This window comes from Synchiropus splendidus, chromosome 15 (assembly GCF_027744825.2).
Source record: "Synchiropus splendidus isolate RoL2022-P1 chromosome 15, RoL_Sspl_1.0, whole genome shotgun sequence".
In the NCBI taxonomy this organism is placed as follows: domain Eukaryota; kingdom Metazoa; phylum Chordata; class Actinopteri; order Syngnathiformes; family Callionymidae; genus Synchiropus; species Synchiropus splendidus.
Window position 1 is genome coordinate 8445038 of NC_071348.1, and position 24341 is coordinate 8469378.

At 44.2% G+C, this 24341-nt stretch overlaps 3 protein-coding genes across 4 annotated transcripts; 1 reads left to right on the forward strand and 2 right to left on the reverse strand.

Moving 5' to 3' along the window:
- The first annotated feature begins 343 nt into the window (after window positions 1-343).
- gjb7 (gap junction protein beta 7) lies at window positions 344-2966 on the forward strand. 2 transcript variants are annotated; one of them, XM_053887822.1, is made up of 3 exons: window positions 344-421; window positions 515-584; window positions 1213-2966. In XM_053887822.1, the coding sequence occupies exon 3, from the start codon at window positions 1228-1230 to the stop codon at window positions 2035-2037; it is 810 nt and encodes a 269-aa protein (XP_053743797.1). In that variant the 5' UTR covers window positions 344-421; window positions 515-584; window positions 1213-1227; the 3' UTR covers window positions 2038-2966. The 2 variants fall into 2 exon arrangements, with proteins under 2 accessions (XP_053743797.1, XP_053743796.1); XM_053887821.1 differs by lacking the exon at window positions 344-421 and having other exon boundaries at window positions 458-584.
- A 321-nt stretch (window positions 2967-3287) lies between these two features.
- On the reverse strand, window positions 3288-16459 carry znf292b (zinc finger protein 292b). The gene is made up of 8 exons (XM_053843616.1): window positions 16274-16459; window positions 13901-14055; window positions 13695-13776; window positions 13476-13611; window positions 12473-12675; window positions 11874-12010; window positions 10657-10798; window positions 3288-10568 (listed from the first exon to the last, which is right to left on the reverse strand). Exons 1-8 carry the CDS (start codon window positions 16436-16438, stop codon window positions 3576-3578), a joined length of 8013 nt encoding a protein of 2670 aa, XP_053699591.1. The 5' UTR covers window positions 16439-16459; the 3' UTR covers window positions 3288-3575.
- Window positions 16460-17630: 1171 nt separating this feature from the next.
- pcare2 (photoreceptor cilium actin regulator 2) lies at window positions 17631-24147 on the reverse strand. The gene is made up of 2 exons (XM_053844199.1): window positions 21529-24147; window positions 17631-18677 (listed from the first exon to the last, which is right to left on the reverse strand). The coding sequence occupies exon 1, from the start codon at window positions 23908-23910 to the stop codon at window positions 21544-21546; it is 2367 nt and encodes a 788-aa protein (XP_053700174.1). The 5' UTR covers window positions 23911-24147; the 3' UTR covers window positions 17631-18677; window positions 21529-21543.
- Window positions 24148-24341: the final 194 nt, after the last annotated feature.

Here is a 24341-nt window from a genome sequence, read left to right on the forward strand (position 1 = left end):
TGCAAACAAAATTTGACTCTCAAATCTACATTAGCATGTTTCTGTGCCGTAAAAAAAAACCCAAAAAAAAACAAAAAAAAAAAGATAAAAATTAACATGTCTCCACTGACACGTGGACGTGATATTCTGCAGTAAAATGTTATTGATTCAGAAATACTTTCCTCAGTCACCAAAACACCTGCTACATGTCACGATGACTGGTTGTTTCAAAAACAACATGGAGCGATGACTCCATGTTGTTTCTGCTCTTCATTTCGACTCTTTTATCACCCACTTCCACCACAGTTGGTTCAGGAGCCGAAGTGCTGAACGGGTCGTGGCGGCATCTTTTATTTAAGGCTGGAGTCGTGTGACCGTTTTCTCATCAAAGTTACATGTGTGACCAGTTTTCCTCCTCCCACAGCAGAGCAGGACGTCACAGGTAATATTTGCCTTGCACACACACACATACACACACAGGCTGATGCACTCATCAGGTGAGCTGGAGTGAAACTCCCGGTTGTTTCCATCACAGTCACTCCTGGATGATCTGAAGGTCAGTTGGGGCCACACCACAGGAGAACGGATACGCTCTCACTCCACCGGTAAGCTCTTATTTCACCAGAAAAAGTTAGTTGTCACACATTCGAGTAAAAAAAATAGGTGTGAGATAATGCAGAGGAGCGGTGCAAGCGTCTTATCTCTCTGAAGAAAGACTGGAACCGTCAAGCGCAACTGTGTCCTGTTTGTCTTTGAATTAAGACGACAAATATCTAACTAGACGAAACTTTAGTCGGACATATCTCACTTCACCGTCGTATGAAGTGTATCATCTAAGCCTGTGAACTTTTGTTTCTGGATCAGGATTTTATTAGCTGTGTCAACATTTTAATTTCATTTCAACAGCACATCTGCTTGAGGTCTGTTTATCAGAGAAGGATATCACATGTTAAATTTAAATCGCTTCACAAACTCAAAGTGACAGGTTCATTTTCAGATAGGTGGCGCTCTCGCGGTGAAAATGACGAGAGGTTTCAATGAAATGGTTGTGAAAAGGCGAAGATTTTAGAGCAGAGATAGCCATCTTGTGGGCTTTGAAAATGAGGACACTGTTTCATGAAGCCTCACCGACTCATCAGAGATGCATTGCAGGCAAAGACTTTTAGCTACTTTTATGGCAACATGGTGAGTTGCTGGTTGAGTTACAGGACGATTTTCCTTTTTTCCCTTCAGGAGACCGAGTGGAAAATGAACTGGGGGTTTTTGGAGAACGTTCTGAGTGGGGTCAACAAGTACTCCACGGCCATTGGCCGCATCTGGCTCTCCGTGGTCTTCCTCTTCAGGATCCTGGTGTATGTGGCGGCGGCCGAGCAGGTGTGGAAGGACGAGCAGAAAGACTTTGTGTGCAACACTCAGCAGCCCGGCTGCGAGAACGCCTGCTTCGACCACTTCTTCCCCATCTCTCAGGTGCGTCTCTGGGCCCTGCAGCTGATCATGGTGTCCACCCCCTCGCTTTTGGTGGCTCTGCACGTGGCCTACAGGGAGAACCGCGAGGCCAAGCTCCATCGGAAGATCTATGCCGACAAAGGCAGCATTGACGGGGGTCTCTTCTGCACTTATGTGGTGAGCCTGTGCTGCAAGACCTTCTTTGAGGTGGGCTTCCTGCTGGCCTTCTACTTCGTCTACAACGGCTTCAACGTGCCCATACTGGTGCGCTGCAGCCAGGTGCCCTGTCCCAACACAGTGGACTGCTACACAGGCAAACCCACAGAGAAGAAGATCTTCCTCTTCATCATGGGGGTCACGTCCATCCTCTGCATCGCCCTCAACTTGGCGGAGCTGATCTATATCGTGTGGAAGCAAGTGTGGAAGTGTTTCTCCAAGCGCTATGCTCCAGTCAAGCGAGCGGAGGCAGGGAGCCGCTGCCGCTCACCTGCCTCTGTTGTCAACACAGCTGCTTCCGTGGAGCTGCCGGCGAACACAGATGACAAGAACACACAGCTGCCGTCAGCTGCTGAAAACCTGTCGGTCCAGTCCCTCAAAGCCGAGACGTGCTGATGGAACTGGTTCCCATCTCAGTGGAACTTTCATGTTTACGGAGCAAACATGGCGTCAGGTTCACAGCCTGGATTGTACAGTTGTCTTCTAGTAAATATATATTTTTATATTTAGCTTCATGAAGCAATGCCTGGATTTTTAGATGGCACTATATGCATGATAATATTCGTCTCTTATTTAAGGATCCCTATACGATTGTTGACCCAAGAGTGCCACCTACTGAGCTCCAAAAAAATTACATTTCTTCATGAAGAAGCGTTGTTTTTCTTCCCTTGTCGGATCCACAGAGGGCAGGACCCAAACCCTTCAGATCCTTTTCTGACAGTTTGCCCCAAGTGACTTGATGTAAACTAGGCAAATGTGTTTTTCCATTATAAAAATAACTCAACACACTGTAACTCGAACCTCCCAATCGTTGCCCTTATGAAGTGTGACCAAACAGTGTCATCATTTTCACTCCATGCTCTAAAATCTTAGGATTTGAACACAGCTTTTTTAAACCAAGAGCGCCACCCACTGAGCCCCGAGAATCAGGACACTGCCTCATCACGACCTAGATCTGCTTCCGAAGTTGGAGGACAACACTACATGTCCCTCAGATTGTTCTGAAATCATGTTCAAGATTTAATTTCCCATTCATATCCCTGATGTATATCAGTTTCTGACCTTTGAAAGGTGGAACACAACAGATGTATGAAGGCATTTTGACAAAAAAAAAGCACTTACTTTTTCACTTTAAATAGAGCAACACTGTTTTCGTGGAACTTTTGCTGCACGCTATTTTAGCGGTTGACACATCATGCACCGCACCCATGACTTTTATTTAAGTGCAATTATTCCTGTAAAGATTTGTTTCATACCTGAAAGAAATAAAGGTTGAATTCATAACTGTACAGTGGTTTGAATATAAAGGCAATTCTTTTAGACAGTGGAACAAAACAACTATTTCCTATGAATGTTCCGATGAATATACATTTACATTACAACTGCGGTAGCAGCCTTAGCAGAAGCAAGGCGCAGTGGGGGAGCAAACCAGAGGAGCTTGTCCATGACGGTTGTGTTATGAACTGAAATCTCACATTTCCTGCAAGCTCAGCGGTGCCATTAGACATCACCTTGAACCACTGTGGACAAGTACATGCGCCACGTCTCTAAGACGGAGAGAAAAAAAAAAAAATTAGCGGCAACAAAGCTACACGTGAGGGTAAAGAAAGACAACCGAGTCCATAATAGTAAAAAAAGAAGTCGGGTTTAATAACAGTAAGACTGCTGGTGGCTTCGCGTGATTGCAAATTATATACATTAACACAACACATTTTGAATCACAATCTACAAACATCACAATGTCCATGTCCGTTTGTCCCACAGGGATTATAAAGACGCTAAAACCCAAACTGTGTGGTGCATAAATAAAAACATGCTTTACATTGAGTATTAAAAAAAAAAAAAAATGAAAAAACAATATAATTACAGCATTTTATCAATCACGCAGTACATAAAAAGATCATGATGGGCACCACTTTTTTTCCAATCTTAAGTTACAAGCTGACGGTTCTCTTTAACACCACTTTAGGACGCATGTCTTGGATCTGCTTCAGAACCTTGTGGGCGGCTCCGGAGTAAGCCTTGTCGATGACGACTCGGACGTTGCTCAGCGATTTCAAATTCTGAGGGTTGCTGAAGAGAACACACGTGTCTTTGGCGAACAGACCCGGGACCCTTTTGCAGACATCAGTCAATTCCACCTTTGCAACCAGGGGAACCTCAGGCTTATTGGTTTGCTCCAGGAATTGGAGAAAAGACATCTCGAATCCCATGGGTTTGAATGAGGACAAAGAAGTGACGTCGTTCACCATCGCCTTCAGGGCCACGGAGGAGCTGCTGGGCTCTTTGCGGGGAATGATCTGGTCATTGGGAGGATGAGAAATTTTCTTCCTTTTCTCATTTGAGTCCTTGACTTTCCTGGGGCGCCCACGTTTGCGTTTCACTACTTCGTTGCCATCTTTGTCAACATTCTCCCCTTTGACCTCGACGGGTATTGGTATCACAGCCGCAGCGGGGACCCTCTTGCGTAGCAGGGGTTTGGAGTACCCGTCCACAACGGCATTGACCTCTGACGCCCCGTCTGCTGGGAACTCATTGTCAGACAGTTCTGAGCCGTTTTCTGATTTGGACTCTTCATTTCGCTGATGACGGGACTTGAATTTGGGGGACTTTTTGCAAAATATGAAGCCACTTCTCTGCTCCTCTAGGTATTTTTCGGAAAGGCCGTGATCGATGTAATGTTTCAAGATGCGTTTCTCCGACTTCATGACGGCCTCGCAGCCCTTGATCATGCAGGGGTACTGCAGGGCAAAGGGCTTGTTACACATCGCTGCTGCCTCCACTTTGGACTTGAGGGAAGGTTTTCCATAATTTGTCCAGTGACTGATCTTTTTCTTCCCTTTTTTCCCATCACGCATCTTTTGGGGGAACTTTTTATTGGTTTCGATATTTTCCTTTCCATTGCTCGTCTTAGTGATTTGAAGATGAAAGGCATTGGAGTTCTGCTTTATCCCTTCGTCCTTCATGAGGTGGCCTTTACTTTGATAGAACTTGTGGTGGTTTTTCATGACGTGCCTGAGCATGTTGGACTTGGTCGTGTATCTTCGATCGCAGCCTTCGATCTCGCACTTAAAGGAGCCGTTGAGATTCTCATGGTTGCGAAGCTTGAAATCTTTATGCTGCTCTTTCACATGGGCAATGTACGGCCAATAGGAAGAGAAGGTGGCCTTGCATGCTAGGTAGCCGCATTCAAATTTCCCGAGCTTGCCAGTGGTGAAGAAACGACTGACTCGCTCGACGCTGAACTCATGGAGTCGAGTGTAATGCTGCAACAAGCTGGAACCGTCTTGGAAGAGTCTGGAGCAGTCTTTCACTTGACATCTCATTTCAGTAATGATGGGCAAATCGACATCTAACCCGTCCTCGGTTCCATCCTCCAGGTCCATCGCGCCCTCTGATGTGTCACTCTGCTCTTGCTCTTCATTGACGGTGAGGGCGGACAGGGCGGACTGGTGCACAGCCTTGTAGTGCAGGATGAGGTTCTGCTGGATGGTGAAAGCTGCCACACAGCCCTGGTGAACGCAGCGGTAGGGTCGGTACGGACTATTTGCATCCTCATTGGGTTTTGCCTTTTTATCTTTCGCCTTTTTGTTGCAGCGGACGTCAGGATTTACAACTTCCAGCTTGTTGGCAGACAACTGTTCTGAAGGCCAAGGTCGTGGGGCAGGAGGATGAGAGGGAACAGATGGAGGACAGGGACCAGGAACACTGGCCAAACTGTCTCCCAGCGGCTGGCTGCTCAAGAACTGTTGCGGTATCCTGGGCAGAAGCTTCTCTGGTTGGTTAGCCCAGTGTACTGTGACAGGCCCGCCATGTGCCGAGTGAAATGTTGATATGGAGGAGTTTGATGTAGTAGGATATGAGGTAGGCAGTCCAGCAGGAGGGCAGCTGTTGTCGAAACTGCTGGGTTTATTTGTGTCCATGCTGGAATGGGGTATGATTGCACCTGGTTGGTATTCTGTCTTGACTTCATTTTTGACTGGACATGGCTCTGGCGGCTTCTCATTTGAGGGTTCTGTGTTCTGTGTATTGGCTGGGTTGACAGTAGAGGCCGGCTGGCCTGGAAGCGAGACCACCTCTGTAGACTTGGTACTCCGCCGCCTCACATCCAACTCTGAGATTTCATTTGCAGATAATTTATGATAAGACTGGTAATGAACTCGGAGATTAGAGTTTCGCGTGTACGTTTTACTACATTTGAGGCACTTAAAAGGAGCATACAGCCCATTTTTTCGTTTGATTTCATTGATCATATCAATTGTGTAGTTGTGGCTTTTTGAAAGATGTTTCCAAAATGATTCGCCAGAAATGGTGCCAAAATTACAGTCACCGTAATTGCACACAAAAGGTTTATGTGAGACAGACTTGGAAGGGGAATGCAACTTGTTTGCCAATTGATTCAGATAGCTTTGGTCATTGCATGTAGCTTTCCTGGAGGTCGGGCTCAGATCGCTCAACTCTTTCAGCAGGTTGAGTCGCTCAAATGCACTCTGGATTTCGGCCATCCACTGAAGCTGGCTGCTGGACAACTGCGTTGGCTCTGTGTCTGCTTCCATTGACACTGTGCCTGTAGGGCTTAGCAGCTCCTGCAGGGGGGCTGCAGACTCCCTAAAGCCACTGAAGCTTTGACTCCCGAGTAGCTGTTCAAGGTCAGTAGATAAGGAGCTTGGTTTTTCAGGCTCTGCGCTACTGTTTTCATCAGAAGAGAGTACATTAGGCAGAGGATTGCTAGAGTTGCTCACAGACACAGATGGGTCCGCAACACCTTCAGGCTGTGTACTGGTTGCGGCAAGAGCGTTGTCAACACACGCCATCTGACTAAGGAAAGAACTATTGAAGCTGCCGACAGAGGCGAAAGGAGAGTTTGTTAAGCCTTTGGGAACTGAGGTAACTGCTTCGCAAGTCTTTTCACTGTGCGACATTTGATCACAAAAATAAGTGCTGGAGGTGCTCATGGAGACGAAGGGAAATTTGGTGGCAGCATCAAGGTCTGTGCTGCATGTAGTGAGTGGGCTGTCATCACGTGACACTTGATTCATGAAAGAATTGTTTGAGTCATTGACTGGGACAAACGGTTTGGGGCTTTTTTCAGGGAGGACCCTGGCAGGTGTGCTGCGCTCCTCAGCACTACATAATTGACTGACAAACGGAGCACTGGAGCTGCTCGCTAGGATGCAAGACGCACTGGGGCTAGAGATATTTTTGTCTTGCAAACGGTTTCTGAGTTGAAAGGTTCCAGACAAGATCTGCTCCCGTAGTCTCTCTTTGACATCTTGTTCCTCAGTTTTAACATGGGGCAGCGCTTGCCGGCCCCATGTCACAGCTTGACCACCCTTGCTATTTTGCAAGGGATTTGCTGTTGAGTCAGGTATCTGACTGGGATTCCCAGGATGGCAAGTGACACGCTGGCTCTGCCTTGCTGGCTCATGTTCGGAGTGACTGCCAAAGTGACTAGCGGGAGTATTGCTTTCTGTTTTGATTTGTGACAGACGCGCGTCTGGAAATTCACTTGCACTGAGAGCATTCATACTTTGCTGGTAAAGAGCTTTGCTGAACAAATTGTTGTCACGCTTCGGCAGGACATTCTCTGTATGTTGGATGACCGATTTTCCAGGCAGGTGCTCTGCAACACCATACGGTACATTAGGTGTTGGGTAACAATGCTGCGCGTTTGTTGGGGGCACAAAGGGATTGGCCATATTAGAGTCCCTCATGATTTGTTTCAGAATGTCTTCAGTGGACTGACCTTTGTCGCAGTCTGCCATCTTCTCTTCTGAATAATTAACAGAAGCAAAAGGTTTGTCATTGATCGGTCCGCTCGGTATTGATGGATCAGTCTCGTTCCGATATGAAGCAGGAGGAGCTAATGTTGAAGGATGCATGGGAGATTCTGAATTGAGTAGCTCTAAAAAAGATGCTGGTAGGTCAGCGCTCAGTTCGGAATCCTCATAGGGTTTGCAGCTCGATCGCTTAGACAGATGCCCCCCGAGGGATTTTGGACTATTAAACTGTCTGTAACACCTGGAACAAAAAAATTTACCATCCTTCAATATGGCTGGCCATTTAGACCGTTTGCTTCTTTTCATTCGCTTTTGATGCTCAGGATCATTCGCAAGGTTGAAGGGGTCACTCAAAAGCAGGTTTATTCCTTTATCATCTTTTTGGGCCATGGTAGGGAACCTGGGCTGTTGCTCGTGTCGAGTTGCCTCAGTACTTCCTGGTTTATTTGATACAGGATTGGTGCAGCTTTTTGTCTGTGATAAACGAGGGGCAATGGGAGCATCCGGCGCTGACAAGATCTGTGAGTGCTGTATCAATGAGTCAGCGGGAGCGCGTGGCGGCACATTGAGTGCCAGAGAGGATGAGTTGGAATCCACTTGTAGTAAACTTTGCAGGCTTGACGGATACACCTGGGAAGGGTTTTCACTTCGGTCACTTGGATTAACTGAGCTCCACTTTGAAGCATCTTCAACTTTGACATGTGGAGGGATCAGACTGGTATCCATCGTATGCGGAGGAGGAACAGGAGGGCTTTTGAGGGTGTTCATTAACAGAGGTGTGTTCCGGTTGTGAGATGGGATATATGGAGGCTGACTGGAATGACTCCCACTTGCAGGAAAATTGCTATACGTAGGGGAATGGATGACATTTTGCCTCTGAACTTCTGGCCCAGGGATGTTTCCTGGCGAGTTTAGAACTGGACCAACTTTACCAGCAGGAGGGGGAATGGCTACTGTGACAAAGGTCGTCTTGACTTTACCGCGAATGAGCTTCCACTGTTCATAGAAGTCTGGATGACTAGACTTCATGTGTTTAATAACATTTTTGTGTGAGCTGTAATGTTTGAAACAGGTTTCGTAAGCGCAGTGAAACCGCTCCTTCTGCACTGTGATGGGAGCCGTGCTGTTCACGGGTGTGGAGGTTTGAGGTCGCATTGCAGCTTGTGGTTGTGGCGCTACCATGCCAGTGGAAGGCAGTGGTTGGGACAACACAGGCTGTGTGGGCCTCTGTGGTGCAGCGGCTCGTAAAACATTGCTATTGCACATTGTCGCTGAAGCTTGAGGCATCATGCAAGGACTTGTGTCATAAATAGGGGGATCAGTGGTTCTATTACTCATGAAATTCTGCGGTTGGTTTTGGGCAGCAGAAGGAAGATAGTTGTGCGACAAATGAAAATCAGAATGGTTTGGATCCGCATCAACATTTGACTGGGGAATCCTGTAATTTGCTGAAGGACAAGGTGCTGCGTCTCTATGGACACTGCTCTCAGCAGAAATGGAATTTACAGGCTGAATGACAGCAGGCACTGAACCTTGGATCCGATCCGTCATTGCAGGAGTATCTAGTGCCTCTGTTTTGCAATGTTCCTCAGTGCTCGGGGTAGACACTTCTGACTTCAGTAAAGACTCATCAGCATGTGGAATTTCCCTGTGATTTACAGGCGGCTCAGTGTTCAAGTTAGCATGTTTAGGGGGTGCAATGAGCATTTGTTTAATAAGTGACGGGCCAGGGTCTGGGGTGTCTTTAGCGGGAGTGGTGTCACGAGTGCTGTGCATCATAACGTGCACTTCGAGGAGCTGCTGCGTGTGAAACACCTTACCACAATCTGCTACACTGCAAGTGAAAGTCTTATAGTGGCAGGCTTCGTGATTGTACAATTTGAAGGCCTCATTAAATATTTTCCCGCATTTCGGGAACATACATTTAGCCTTGAAAACGGAGTGAATTTTTCTATGAGCGTAAAGTTCATTGTTGGACTCGAAACTAGCCTTGCAGTTGAGCTGTATGCAGATGTAAGGCTTCGCCCCACAGTGGACTTGCAAGTGGTCGTTGAGATGCGCGACGTTGATGAAATGCCGTCGGCAGTACTGGCACACTACCTTTCTCTTATACATTTCCAGGAACGATAAGGCCTCTTCATCATCCGCATGAGTCTTGACATGAGCAATGAGATTTTTGAAAAACTTAAAACTCCTTTTGCAATCACCCACTGGACAAACATTTATCTCGCTAATGTCCATTTTGTAGCGAGCTTGTGGCTGAAGCAACATGTCCATCTTTTGTGAACCTCCATTTTTGTGATAGTTATTTTCCGCCTTGAAGCTTAATGATGGAACAGATTTCGTAAGCGAGGGCTTGGTTAGCTTTTTGTGGCTCTTGACGGCACCCAGTCTCTCCTTGCAGGACGCTTTGACGTGGGAAGTGACATGGGGAAGCAAAGTGTCTTTTGAGGGGAAGGTTTGTGCACAGATTGGACAGGTGTATTCGCCACCATTGACGTGGGTTTGGGCGTGACGTACGATCCTGTGGCCAAGGAACTCCTTGTCGCAGAGGACACAGTACTGCATGTACGCTTGCCAGTTTCTGAAGCGAGCAGATATGAAACCCTTTTCCCTCAGTTTCTTCATTTCACGTTTCTTCTCTTTATCGTCCGCTACATCGTTTCGGTCACTGATCATATTTTCAAAAGCGCCTTTCATGTCACCGTAGCAGGAAAACTCAGCCTCTTCCTCCTCCTCAGGTTCATCGTTGAGCAAGTCGATTGAGGAAACTATCGAAGCCTCCTCTCCCATTAGTGCAAGACACTGACGTTTAAGAGTTTTCCAGTCCCAAAACTCCGGATCAAAAGGCCATTGAGTTTTAAAGACCAGAAGCAGTTCACAGCGAAGAGAGTTTGGGACAGGCATGCTCTCCTCATCCAGCTTTTCATCTGGTTCGTTGTAGAGAGTTTCAACAGCATAGTAAGAATCCACTGTTGGCTCCAGTAAAAACTCGGTGAGCTGGCAGGCCCGCTTGACTTCCAGGTCAGTGGGAAGCAAACAAGAAATGGTTTTACAAACTGTAGCCTTCGTGTTGCCATCAATCGACTCCATCCGCAGCGCTCTGATGCACATTTCAATACAAACAGGCAGTCCCACAGTCTCCATCTGAGGGAAAAAAAAGATGAAATAAATAAAAATACAAGGAAAGCAATGAAAGAAGACAAGAGTTGAATTGAAGAGAATATTGACTGACCTCCGACTGGACGACTTTGATGAGGAACAGAATGTGGAACACTGACTTAGTAAATGAGGACATCTGGCGGCACTTGTCCAGGAATGCTTGTTCCGATGGCTCCACTCGCTTCAGCAGTTTACTCCAAAACAGGGTGAGCTCCCTGGAAGAAACAAATATGATCATCATCATTCAGCCAAACCCACTCACCTTACAGGGGAGGGTTTTCTGTGAAATAAGTACGGCATGATAAAGCATGATGCTGCAACCATCAGCTTATTCAACACCAACTGATACAGCATGTAGCTTCTCCTTTCCGTCATGGTGAAAAACATCACATGGTCAAGGAAAGGATTGTTTCAACAGCTACAAATTGTTAGAAAGCATCAAGCAATTAAAACTTCACAGTCAAAAACCGAATTGTTAAAGAAAGAAGTGCAGGCAAGTCAAGCTGCGGGCAAGTGAATTCGATAAGGAGTTCAGGGAGTTGCTTGTGGATGCTTTCTTGGAAATTCCAGAACACTCCTACATATTTTGCAGCCTCCCCTCTTCTCCTACGGTGACAGGGGGTTCTGCCGTGTGTTGTCAATGAAACCCAGGCTTTATTAAGGGCAGGAATGTCTCATTGTTATAACACTCCAGAATAGTAACAGCCTTCGCCAAGCATTAACAGGTTGGTGACATCACTTCATGCCAGTAAGAACTTTGATCAAGTAGTATGGTCCTATCATTTCTGCAAACCTTTAAATTGGGCAAACACTAAAGCGGATCAATATTATTATATAATAACCACAAGGGCTCTGTTATTAGATCAGAGAGAATTTCACCGAGCTGATCAATCCGTCAAGGTTGTCAATTCATCCTATCAGAGCATGTGAATACTGTTCCGTGTGTAGCTCATCTCATGAATTTATTTAGTTTAGTTTAGTTTAAGTTGTTTCCTTTGAAATGTCTCCCATAACTAGAAAATAAACCAAATAAATCAATAAGATTCTCAGTGAATGTTGATAACGTGGTAAGGGGCAGAGCGTCTCATTTTGGCTTACCTTCACAAATCGTTCGAATTTAATGAAACAAAAGCTAACAAACAGCTATACTCCTGACTATTCAACACTTCTGACTTTTGTGTCATGCATCGGATAAAAATCATAGCCATTTTCCTCAAACAAACACATCCATGAGGAGTGAGTTAATAAAATGATATAAAATCTCTATGTAAAAAGCTGCAAGTGTCTTACCAGGCGCAGTACATATCTCCTTGAAGAAGCTGCCTTGTGAGGAAAGCTGAGCACAAACTGAAAGCTGATGTTTCATCTCCTTCTGACTCCAGGTTGCAGATCATCTCCAAGGCATTCTGACAGTCCTCTTTTGCAAGCTGTGCAAACACATACCAGCCATTTCAGTCGTCATGTCAATACATAAATAAATTGCTCACTGGGGTGACTGAGGTATAGATAAATAACGGTGTCTTGAAAAACACTATGTAATCTAAGCCATTATTTTTATTATTATTATTATTATATATTGTCGACAGAAAGACTGTAACTGAACTACATTTAAAGGAGGAAAATGTGGAAGTTTAGCTGCAACCATTTACACGTCACAATACAGTTTCCTTTTTTTTTCTTCTCCAAATATCCTACATCTTGTTCCATCCCTGGCTAAACACAGACAAGACTTCTCAGAACAATAACCCCTGAACAATCAGTGAGATCAGAGTTAGAGCAGAGGTTAGGGTTTCTAATTATTCATGATATGTACATAAACATAGAAATAAAATGTATGAATGCATGCAGCTGCATCTGTTGGTCAATGGGTTGAAGAGCCAAGCTCATACCTCTTCCATCAAGTGATCCTGGTCAGTGGTAGAGCAGATGGAGACGAGGTATATCGACTTGAAGTGAGTCAGTTCTTTAAACGCTGAACAGTCAGCACACGCCTTTGCCAGCAATGCAGCTTTGTCCATCTTAGAGTCCTTCATCAGCTGCTTGACCCTCATCTGAAGCAGCACTGGTCCCTCCTGCACAAGGAGCTCCTCGACTGCAGAAGAGCAAAGCTTTCAATTAGATAGAAAAATGAGAAGAAGCAAGGTGCAAGGTCACTTAGCACGTTTGAAATACTGGCTTGCAAGTCTTTGGTAATATCCATAAATTGTCAAAAACTGACATGGATGTACATTTGAAAGCACCCAGAAACATCAGATCTGAAAAATGACAACATTCCAAGGTTAAAGGATGGATGTGTTTGTTGTATCCATCCCACAAACTAGTTTGATGTGGAAGTCATTACATGCAGTGCTGACACCAAGACAAAGCAGTGATGAGAGAATCAGAGACTTTGGTTGCAGTAAAAATACAGGAAACTGTCAGCACTGACTACTACACATTACTAGTCACTGACTTGTTGGTCAAACTCTGATACAATAAATGAGGGTCAATTATTAGCAGGCACAACATGTGTTTATACCACAGCCTGCATGACCAGACCGACACAGTTTGAGAGACCAGATGGATGCTACACCAGACACCATCAAGGTGGAGTAGAAGGTGCACAATTAAGGCGGAAATGCTTCATTTACATGCGGATTAACAAATTCCACAAGTCTGCATGTAGCTTTCCGAGATTTGTTCAACAAGCCCCAATATTTCAGTAGCATAAGTCAGGCGAGGTGAAGCAGAAAATATCAAAGAGATCTGAAAAGACGTTGGGACATGAAAATGAAGGAAAATATTTTTTTTATTTGCAAGTCTGAGGAGTCAAATGCAACACAACAAGCAAAAACACAGAAAAACACACAGCCATGCAGAATGACTTGCATTTACGACAGTGATGAAACTTGCCTTGATCCTGCGATGGCTTCTCATTCGACAAGATTTCTTGTAGAACAATGTTGGTCCACACGCCGTCATACTGTGCCAGCAATGAGAGGGTGCCAAGCTGACTGATACCATTCTCCTGAAGTTTGCTGTGGGCAGACTGAAAGGGCAGAAATAGTCATTATCATTCAACTCAATTCAGTGACAGTGTCAGTAAAACAAGTATTATAAGAACAATCTTACCTTGACTGACTGTTGGAAATACTTCCACAGGTCTTCAGGGATAACATCCTCTTTCAAGGACAGGAGTAATTCTACAAAACTTCTGCACCACAAACATGAGAAACACAACTTAATATTGATCTCTGTGTCTAAAAAAAACTCCCTAAGTCCAAATCCAGAAGTGATTATAATAGTATAATCTAGATAAAATTAATCACGGCACTTACAGAGAGAGCCTTTCAACAACGAGTGGAACATTTTCACACTGGAGGGAGAGATGGGGGGAGGCCTGGGCGTAACTCAGCAGGGCAACAATATACACTTCCAGTAGTGGCACTGGCTCTTCATCTACTTTCCAGCGACCTGCATACTCCACAAATATCTGCAGAAGGAGAACCAGTCCTTTAAAATCTTGCATCCAAAAACACAAAATACCAAGATGAACGAGAGGCGCATTTATTGTAATGAGACTCAGAGTTAGACAATGAGAAGATCAATAATGCATATGACGTTGAGCCACTCACAAGTAACGGGACAGAAAATTAAATAATGTTACTCTCCTTTGCTTTCTGGATTAGGCAGATGCAATACTTTTTAGCTATGCTTTGCATACACATTCTATGCTGGTTCTCTTTTTGGCAGCATAACACAGCTGCATTGAGATCATATCCGTGTTAGCACCATGCTAACATTATAATAGGGAGAACCATAAGCTTGAAAATGGGGTCAGTTCCTATTAAAACCAAATAATGCAAATGAGCCCACATGTCATAGAAATATACTGTATATATGCAACGCATGACATTGTAATAACAAGAGTAAACCATAGTGTAAGTGTAAGATTACTTGAGCACCTCAAATAATTAAATTCATAAAAACGGGTGATTTGTTTTTGTTGCCAAGTGTAATGGGTCATAACGTAAAACCCATGTTTGATGCAGGAAGACGTTTCTGTGGTGTAATTGCCTGTTAACAGAGGGAGAAAGGCCTTCGGGGAAAATTACTTTTTTTATACAAAGTAATTTTCTGGAGCTTGTTGTAGAACACTATCATCGTTCAGCATTTAACACCCCTAGTTTGACATCACATTCAGCGCGTACACACCTGGGCCATAAATCCGTACCGTGCTGAAGCACACTGCACAACCACAGTTGGCTCGGACACATACATGGAGTGTGCAACATCATCGTAAAGTGACTTCTGTGTATACACATTACAGTAACGTAATGGAGAGCTGCTGCGATGGTTTTCCCTTTCTTTTAACACGAAGTGCAGACGATCAATGATGTTAATAAACCCAAAGAACAAACTATCAAGGTGGGGGATGAACGGAGCCTGAGTAATGGATTTAGTGAATATGTCACGTCCGATCATGTCTATCATGTTATACCACTAACATTTATCCTCCGCATTGGACGAAGAGCCCAATTTGTTGAGGGGATTCAGTGTTTTTTTGGTACTAGAACATGAGTTGTTTAAATTTATCACAACATTGTGCAATCTTTTGTTGGCACCTATGACTACCTAGATGATAACAGATCTGGCCAAACCCTGTAATATCATAAATCAATGCAAACATGATTTATGATATTACAAACATGATTTATGATATTACAAACATGATTTATGATATTAAGATAAATGGAGTGCTCGCAAACCCTCTGACATAGAGTGATGTTTTACAGTTTTTCTCTTGGCTATAAATGACACTATACTTTGTATTGACATTGGAAAAAAAATGAAGTCCACACTATTATCTCAAACCCTTCCTCAACCATCTTGGGTGGGTAAGCAAATAAAGTTTGTTATAATGCCCCAAAAAACACTGCACACGTTTAAAACACACAATGATGTAAAACCAGATATAATTTAATAATAAACACAAGGCATGTTAAACTAGCATTAAACTAAAGGCGTATTCTTCCAATGAACGGAACTAAGAGTCGAATGCGTACACAAAATGACAGAAGGTGTGAGAGGGGTAAGACAATGAAACACATGATGTGAACGAAGCTACGCCCTCCAGTTACACCAAGCTGAGGCTTCACTCAACCACCGAGAGACAGCATAATCTCAAATTGACCTCAGATGACACCGTTGGCGAGATTTGATGCCCACAAATGTTATTGATGCATTACTGCTATTTCAGTTGTGCCAACGACGTGCCCGCCCAGCACGAAGGCCTTTCAGACGCAAAACATACAACAGGATAACACACTCAGTCCCACGTCAAACCTTGCTCTTAAACGTAAATAAAGCGTGTCCAAGTCTAAACGCTGTTTGGACTTTTAAGCGTATAATATAGCAAAATAGAGCCAGTGAGGACACCAGGGCACACAGGAACTACTATCACATGCGCGCGCACGCAGCCAAACATACAATGCTAAGAGGAGCTGGGGGGCTCATTCGTTAGCTTTTAATGGAGTATTCCAGGCGATTGCTTATTATATATTCATTTAAAATACCAAATGGACACTCCCCGCGACCCAATACAGCCTATTCTCAAGTGCATTCGTTTGGAAACCTGCCCTACCTCCTGCAGACCCGGCTCTTGGTTAGCGTGTGCTACATCTTACGTGTGCAAGGAAAAAACAACTCACCCTGCACAATTCCTGGCAATACTCCGATGAAGACGGGTCTGGCGACTCTTCGCTGTTTTTCACCAATATTTCTTGCAATTCTGTCAGACGCTGTTGGAGTGCAGATATGGTCTCTCTGTAACTGTTCTCAGGACTGCGGTCCTGCTCGGCCTCCTCGTCCGCCATCTTCACTCACAGCTCCAGCGCGTCCCCACCACGCACAGATACGTACGCGCTCCCCGGGGCTCCATTGCGTTTGTTCCGGTTGCGCGCACGGCCCTGGGAAGACAGCAAAGTTCTATTTTAGTGGGTGTTCTAAAAAACAACAACTGGCTTTTCACTGTGAACTATTTAATATTTATTTATGTATAAACATTATTCACAATTTTCAACGTAGTTTGGCGAAGATCCATGAGGTAATACTAGTACTTATTTACACCTGTAGACGTCGCTCTCGGTTTACAAATGCTGTGAGGTTTCATTAAAGCGTTGTAAAAAGTCTATCTATCTATCTATCTATCTATCTATCTATCTATCTATCTATCTATCTATCTATCTATCTATCTATCTATGTATCTATCTGCCTGTCTGTCTGTCTGTCCATCTATCTATCTGTCTGTCTGTCTGCCTGTCTGTCTGTCTGTCCATCTATCTATCTGTCTGTCAGTCTGTCTGTCTATCTATCTATCTATCTATCTATCCCTCTGTCTGACTGCCTGTCTGTCTGTCCATCTATCCATCTATCTATCTATCTATCTATCTATCTATCTATCTATCTATCTATCTATCTGTCTGTCTGTCTGTCTGTCTGCCTGCCTGTCTGTCTGTCTATCTGTCTGTCTGTCTGTCTGTCTGTCTGCCTGTCTGTCTGTCTGTCTGTCTATCTATCTATCTATCTATCTATCTATCTGTCTGTCTGTCTGTCCGTCCATCTATCTGTCTGTCTGTCTGTCTGTCTGTCTGTCTATCTATCTATCTGTCTGTCTGCCTGCCTGTCTGTCTGTCTGTCTATCTATCTATCTATCTATCTATCTATCTGTCTGTCTGTCTGTCTGTCCATCTATCTGTCTGTCTGTCTATCTGTCTGTCTGTCTGTCCATCTATCTATACAGTATTCTGCATGTCCCATTAAGAGATATATGCAATAAATGTTTCTACCGCATGAGGGCGCTCGACACCGATGAAACCGCCGATGATGTCATACCTTCTCTATCAAAAGTTTCTAAAGTTGTGGTTGCATTGTACAAACACAAACACTTGTTTTCGAATTCATATTTTGCATTCCTGCCATTAGGACTCAGAAACCTTTTTCCACCATTATATTCTATACACAAAGAGTAAATGAATGCAGTAGAATAATGACAACGATTGGGTTTGATTGCATTGACACTTTATTTGAAACACAGTAATTGTAGAAAAAACATGACCGACTAGGTGTCGAAAATGAGCAAATGCAAAAACATTTTAGAGTGATTCATAGGTCCAACCTTGAAGATGTTATTTCCTAGATCATAAAGATGTATAACACGCAGCAGTAAACAGTGACTAATTCAGTGAGCGGTATATGTTACTTTGATTTAATGTTCTACTTTTCACTGTACTCCCTCAATGTTTCAGGACCCCTCCTGAATTTGAGATCACTTGTATACAGACGTAAAGTCTGTCACTTTATTGTTTCGAAGATGCTTTCATGTATAAGTCACTTTGTAGTTGCTTCATTAAGTTCATAAGAGGTAGAGGCTGCTGCGAGACAGAACTGAACTGCTCTCCAGGTCAACGTAGGTCACTTTATTTAAATCTATTTTAAATGGTTTCACTGCTGGAATTCTGGAATGATCCCTGTGACAGAACCTAATAAAAATGTCTTTGCTAACCATTGTGTGTATGCATTGAATCAGTGTCACAGCAATAACAAAACACTATAAACTACTCATTCCAGATGTGAGGGATTCGACCATCAGATCAAAAGACTCTTTCTGCCTTCTGTTAGGTGAGAGAACTTTTATCACTTCAATTCGCCCGACAAAACCACTAGGAGTGCTAACACAATCCCACGCCCTCTGGCGTACACCAGCCAGTGTATCACAAACACAATGCAAAGCAGATATTTGTCAGAGGCTGAAATACAGTTAGGAAACAAGTGACACAAATATATTTTGATGAAAGATTAAGGGCAGAGGCAACATGAGCATGGGTGATGTCATCATGTCTTCCATTATGGACTGCCACTATGGCGAGTTAAAAATGGACAGTGCACCGTGAAAAAAAAGTCAAAACAAAGCCAGTTTGAAGGGATTAGAGAGGCGAGAAAGTTTTGGATTATCTTCTTCAACCCACATCGCCACTCCTCCTGTGATCCATCCCAGCATGTTCACTGCGGCGGCCCTTGTATCCAACCAGGAGACACCTTGTGTTTCTGCTGTGCCTATAGGCGAGCGAGAGAGAAGGGAAGAGGCTTTAACACATGGATTAAAGGCAGTGGGTGGAGTATGGTGAAAGAAGGCTAATCCAATTAGGATGAGGTTTTATGAGTTACGTGAGGACTTGGGGTGAGCTGCAAACAACGAGAGGTCAATCTCATGTAGCGTCAGATGGTTAAACCGAGTGGCAAAAAAACACAAAATCAAAATGAAAGGTTGACACACTGCTAGCATCTGGGTGGGATTAACCTCCAAATCTTGGAAATTGATCTCTTGACCTGGCCTGTAAAACAGGTTGTTCTTCTTGTTTGTCTTCTTGTTTGCAAACTTGGAGATCAAATTCTGAAAGTGTTCGCCTTCCTTATGCATTGAAGTTCACCATTTCTTAGTTGTAATGCAGCTATTTAGCGGAACACAAAACATTTTTGGTTGATCACGTTTTGTCTGTCGAAGAGGATTCTTCTTCTTTTGGCATTTCCCTTCAGCAAGTCAACTCCTACTCCACCTTAACTTATCTTGATCATCCTCCTGTGTGACACTTTCATGTCTTCCTTTATCTCGTCATTTAAACGCAAATGCTGTCTTCGTCTTCTTCATTTGCATGTTGCTTCCATTGCTAACATTGTTGTATTAGAGTGAAAAATTCCAAGCTATTCCAAGCAATACACTTCCTTAAATGTATGTTTTTAGCATCATGGAATAAAAGTCTTTATATGTTTTGGAAGAACCACTTGACGCATGAGCTTCAGCCAGTTTATTTATGTTGTCATTGAATTTTTAAGAGCAATCTTTACATCTGAAACAGAAGCACTAGTCACTACCCAAGTGATCCGCAGATTCTTTGCTCGCACTTTTGCGACTGAAATGAAAGAATTGTTGGAGTAAGGCATAAGGCATGGGGTGGCTACCCATACTGCATGTCACGAGAACATCAAACCAGACAGGTAAACACCCTGGTTAGGAAGGGGGCTTTGGCCAAGTGGGGATCTCAGCATTAGCTTTTCCGCCTCACTCTTTACCTCCTTGTGAAGAGACCTGCGCAGGTGCGAGGACACGTCAGAGAACAATGAGAACAACATCTGTTTTTCAGATGTTGACAGAGGGCTGACAGCAGACTGAGAATCTCTGGGATTTTTTTAAGAGCGAGACTTCACCCATTACACCAGGATACCTGCAAGGTTTTAAAACGAATAAGCTGCATTCTATTCATTCTTTTTGTTTCTTTTTTTTTTTTTAGCTCAGGAGATGCTCCGTACTCATTTGTGAATAATCATATCTGATCTTTCGTGGGACTGCATTCATAAGTCGAAGACAGACAAATGAAACTGTTTTTTCAAGTCACTACTGTTGACTGCACTGATGAGATCTAGTAGACCGATAAGTACTTCAGTGATGTTCTGGGACAGAAATAAAACACACACACACATCTACAAACAAAGTGTAATCTCTCTCAGAAGGGGAAGAACACAATAGTGGGAATTTTGACAAAATATACCGAAAGGATTGTAAGCTACTACGTGAAACGTGCTGTAGAACTATAAATAAAGAAAGTCTAGGACTGCTGTTGTAATCCTGAGAAGAGAATTTGGAATGTGGTGGTGTTTTTTTTAATGTACTATGCACTGTAACGCTGATATAAGGGCAACATGAACAAATCATAAGATATAATAGATTCTTCCCACAAAGTTATGAGGCATAAGGTTGATGCTTTAGCCTTGTTTTGACTGTTTTTCGGAACTAGATTTTAGAAACCCAATTCATCTCAATGAGAATAAAGGGCCACTACAGCTTAGCGTTGACCTCATATAGGTCATCACTGCATTATGCATTATATCGAGTACTATGATTGTAAGGAAAAATAGTGTCTTCAGATACAAGTGAAGCAAGAGTCTGAAGGCATGTACCTTCAAAACAAACCTGCACCATAGTGAGACCAGGTAGCAATAAGATGATTTGGATTTCCAACTAGGAGAATATGTGATGAAATGAAAGCATGGGAACATGAACGCCACAAGATGTTTTCTAGCAAACAAATTGGGGCATGTAAAATAGGCCATGTAGGTGGACAAACTTGCTATGTAGCGTTAGGTTTTGACTGTGTCTGCCAGGAATGCAGATGGACATGCTTGATGCCTTCAATATAAGCAAACAAGAAGCGTTTTTAATGTTTTCAATATAAGGAGTAGTAGCTTTATTGTCTGTTGAATTGACTGCAGAAGTAAAAAAAACTGTACCCAGCTGTTCAAAGCTTTAAAGGCAGATGGTCTTGGGTTTGGATCTCAAAACCAAAGTTTATTATGTTAGCTTATTTAAAGCATTGATGTACAATGAAGGAGGACTTGGCTCACCACTAAACTACCTCATTATTGTTAAAACTGGATTCATCTCATTGTGGTGGTCTGGTACCCGACAGTAGTATGTTAAATTATTTTAAGCAGTTTTAGGCCTGATGTTAGCAACATGCAATGTGTTTCTTTAGCACAGTCTTTGCCTCTAAAGTCTCATTGAGATAGACAGTTGCCGACAAACCACTGTGCAAAAAAAGTCAAAACCCTCCATTGTTTCAAAGTCAACTGTTAACCTCTGATTTACTTTGGAGTAGTGATGGGCTGATGAGGCTTCATGAAACAGTTTCTCCATTTTTAGAGCCCCCTGCAGGACGCTATATCTGCTAAAATCTTTGGATTCGAACAACCGTGTCAATGAAACATCAAACATCATCATCCAAGAGTGCCCCCTGCTGAGGTCTGAAAACGAGGACACTGTTTCATGAAGCTTCATAAGCGCATCACTACTTAGGAGTTTAAAATGGATTGACCCTGGTGTATACCATCACTCAAGCAGATTTCTACTTACATTTATTGGATCTTGTCATGGATGTTGTTTTCTGGATGTTGAGCTTGCCGGTTGCGCAGACTGGGTGCGACGAACGCTGCTGTCCGTCCTTCTTGAAAGCATCCGGCCTCTGGAAGTTTCTCCATATGACGTGGGAGCCCCCAATCCTCCTGAGGGGTTCTGAGACTCACGCTGACAGAAGACTGATCGTGCGTCTTTGAATGACACAGAGGGAAAGATTTCTTCATTCCTATCTGCACGTGTCTTTGGAGAACCTGGTCGGGAAGGAGGTCTGAAAACAGGAGGGCTTGGATATCTGTGGCGAACAGCTGGACACGATGGAGGGAGTCTCATGCGTGAGACCGGTGGAGCTGTTACCGGCAGGGATGGAGCCATGACTCCCTCGTGAGTAAGTCCAGGGCTCACTCGACTGACATCTACAATGTTTCCATTGTTTATTGACTCGTTTTTCTGGTGTATGATTTTACGACCTTGAGCAAGATGAAGGTCATCTTCTGCATTCTGCGTCAGTGATGTTGGCTGGCATCTTGGCCCCACATTGGCTCTATTTGGAAGAAGCTCAACATTTTGAATGCCGGCTCTTAAACGCTGAGAAGCAATTGGCTTTTGGTTTGTTACTGTAAGAAGGACTGAATCGTCCACAGGACCCTCACCGTTACCTTGTATTCCCGCCATACTCTGAAATGAGTCATCCATAAGCACCTCTGGAGGAGGTGGGGGAAGGTTGTCAACATCCACATCATCCTTGCTGTCAGGCCAGCTGTTGTTATTGTTGTTTCCATTGTTCCCATCTGTATTCAGAGGCACTTTCCTCTGTCCTCTTATGTGATGTGGTACATTGGCAAGGCTCTGTCCTGGTCTACCATCTACCCCCTGACTGAATGTGTTGATCAGCCTTCTCACAGACTGGCGCCTTGGTGGCAGTGGTGCTAAGATCGGTGCTGTACCCGATGAACCATTCCTGGGTAAGAGTTTTGGAGCAGCTCCTAAACCACAGAGTGAATTTCGTCTTAGTCCGGACCTGTAAGTGTCATAGTGAGGTCCGGCTAGCTCCTTCATATCAGCCATCAGCTTGATCCGCTGATCCAGTTCCCTCTGGCTTCTCTGCAGCTCTGTTGCTATGTTCGCACATCTGCTCGATGAGAGCAGCTCAGGTTTGGTTGGAGTCGATGCCGTCATCGGACGCTTAAGCGTGGGTTTCATCTGCTGGATGTACTTTGCACGCATGTACATAATAGCGTGGCATGGATCTGGTGGCGAAGAATTTGATCGTTTCCTTTGAAGTCCATTCTCATCCTCATCCTCCTCCTCCTCCTCCTCATCTTCTTCCTCCTCGTCATCCTCGACGAGATTCGATGAATTGTTCGGGGGACTCCCTAAAGGACTTCGAAGGTGGACCCCTGAGCCACTGCTTCCAGAACCAGCACTCCCCCTGTGGCGCCTTTCAGAACCAGTCAAACTTTCATTCTCCCCTCCGATGCCACTGTCCTCACTGTGCAGAGCGGTGTCCTCCGGGTTCGACTTACTCATAGCGGCCACCTCAACCCGTGCTAGCACCAGGGTCAACCTTCGCTCGACAGCCTGCTTTGTCTGCAGCTTCTCATCCAGTACTCTCGAAAGTGAAGCGTAGTAATCTGTCGCCTCTTGAAGGGTAGTGTCCCCGAGTGCCCGAGCTGAACCCCCAACCAGTCGCATTTTCTCAGTTGAGTGCTGAAGGAGTTGCTGCAACAGATCTGGCGGAGGATCGATATGATACATTTGCCCTGTTTTTGATTTAGCCGGCAGAATAGCTGAGCGCAACATCCCAGAAGGAAAAGCCATGTATTCCCCATGTTCCCTCAGCATCAGCTCCCCTTCCTCGGCCATCTCCTCCAGAGCCTGGTTAATCTCCTCAAAACGCATCACCAGAGCAGACATCATGGGCTGGAGGCTCAGTTGGGTTTGGGCTGCTTGATCCAGCAAACCCAACAGTGTCTCATATTTGGAGATATTTGGGTTCAGGTAGCTATATGCTGCCTGGTGAGCTCTAACCATCTGCGGTGGAAACTCAAACTTTGGCTGAATCAAGGAAGACTTCCTGTGCCTGTTGCTGCATCTTCGCTTATGTTTATTCTTTTTTCTTTTTTCTATCTTTGTGGCCTTGTCATTCCTTAAAAGCTCCTTTTCACCTTCTCCTGGAGTCAGTTCTTCTGTCGGTTTGCCTGACTCCTCATCCTTGGTCCTTTGACTCGATGTTTCTTGTATTATATCTGGGCGTCTGTTTTCCTCCTTGGTCTCCGGCTTTGTAACATTTTCAGGCGAGTCCTGCACCACGGGCAGATTGTGGTCTCTAGTGTTTTCTGGTTTTGAAAAAAGTTTTCCTTTTGAGGGAGAGCACCCCATTGCTGCATCTAAGTCGCCCCAAAAATTAAAAGCAACTACTGAACAACACGCCTTACTTGGTGGTTGGTTCCAAATATTCCAAGAGAAGGTATCTCTTAAGGGTCCGCTTTCATGTACATCTGTGGTCACAAAGGAGACTCCTCAAAAGACAGATGAAGCTCACAGCAAGCAGAGCTGTATCCTTCAGCATGACAACCAACTCCAGGTTCCATTCTCGCTGCTTCAACAGATGGTGATGCTAAGTGCATCAAGTAACACACACGCGCTCACGCATGTATTTAGAAGTAATACTTTAAGCTCATCAGGTTAATCAGAGCCAAGTTTATCAGGTGGTGCTTTTAGCCGTTTCCTCCCTTCAGTTGATGAAGTTTACATGCAAATTGAGCAATATGAAAAATGTAGTTTTGGAGATACATATTGAAAAGTACATA

Bases quoted from the DNA above. Each gene is read 5' to 3' on its own strand.
- gjb7 (XM_053887822.1), top strand. From the start codon at position 1,228: ATGAACTGGGGGTTTTTGGAGAACGTTCTGAGTGGGGTCAACAAGTAC.
- znf292b (XM_053843616.1), bottom strand. From the start codon at position 16,438: ATGGCGGACGAGGAGGCCGAGCAGGACCGCAGTCCTGAGAACAGTTAC. The intron at 13,777-13,900 runs GTAAGTGCCGTG...TTTGTGGTGCAG, and splicing joins GTTGTTGAAAGGCTCTCTCT to AAGTTTTGTAGAATTACTCC. The intron at 12,676-13,475 runs GCAAGTTTCATC...GCTCTTCTGCAG, and splicing joins GAAGCCATCGCAGGATCAAG to TCGAGGAGCTCCTTGTGCAG.
- pcare2 (XM_053844199.1), bottom strand. From the start codon at position 23,910: ATGGGGTGCTCTCCCTCAAAAGGAAAACTTTTTTCAAAACCAGAAAAC.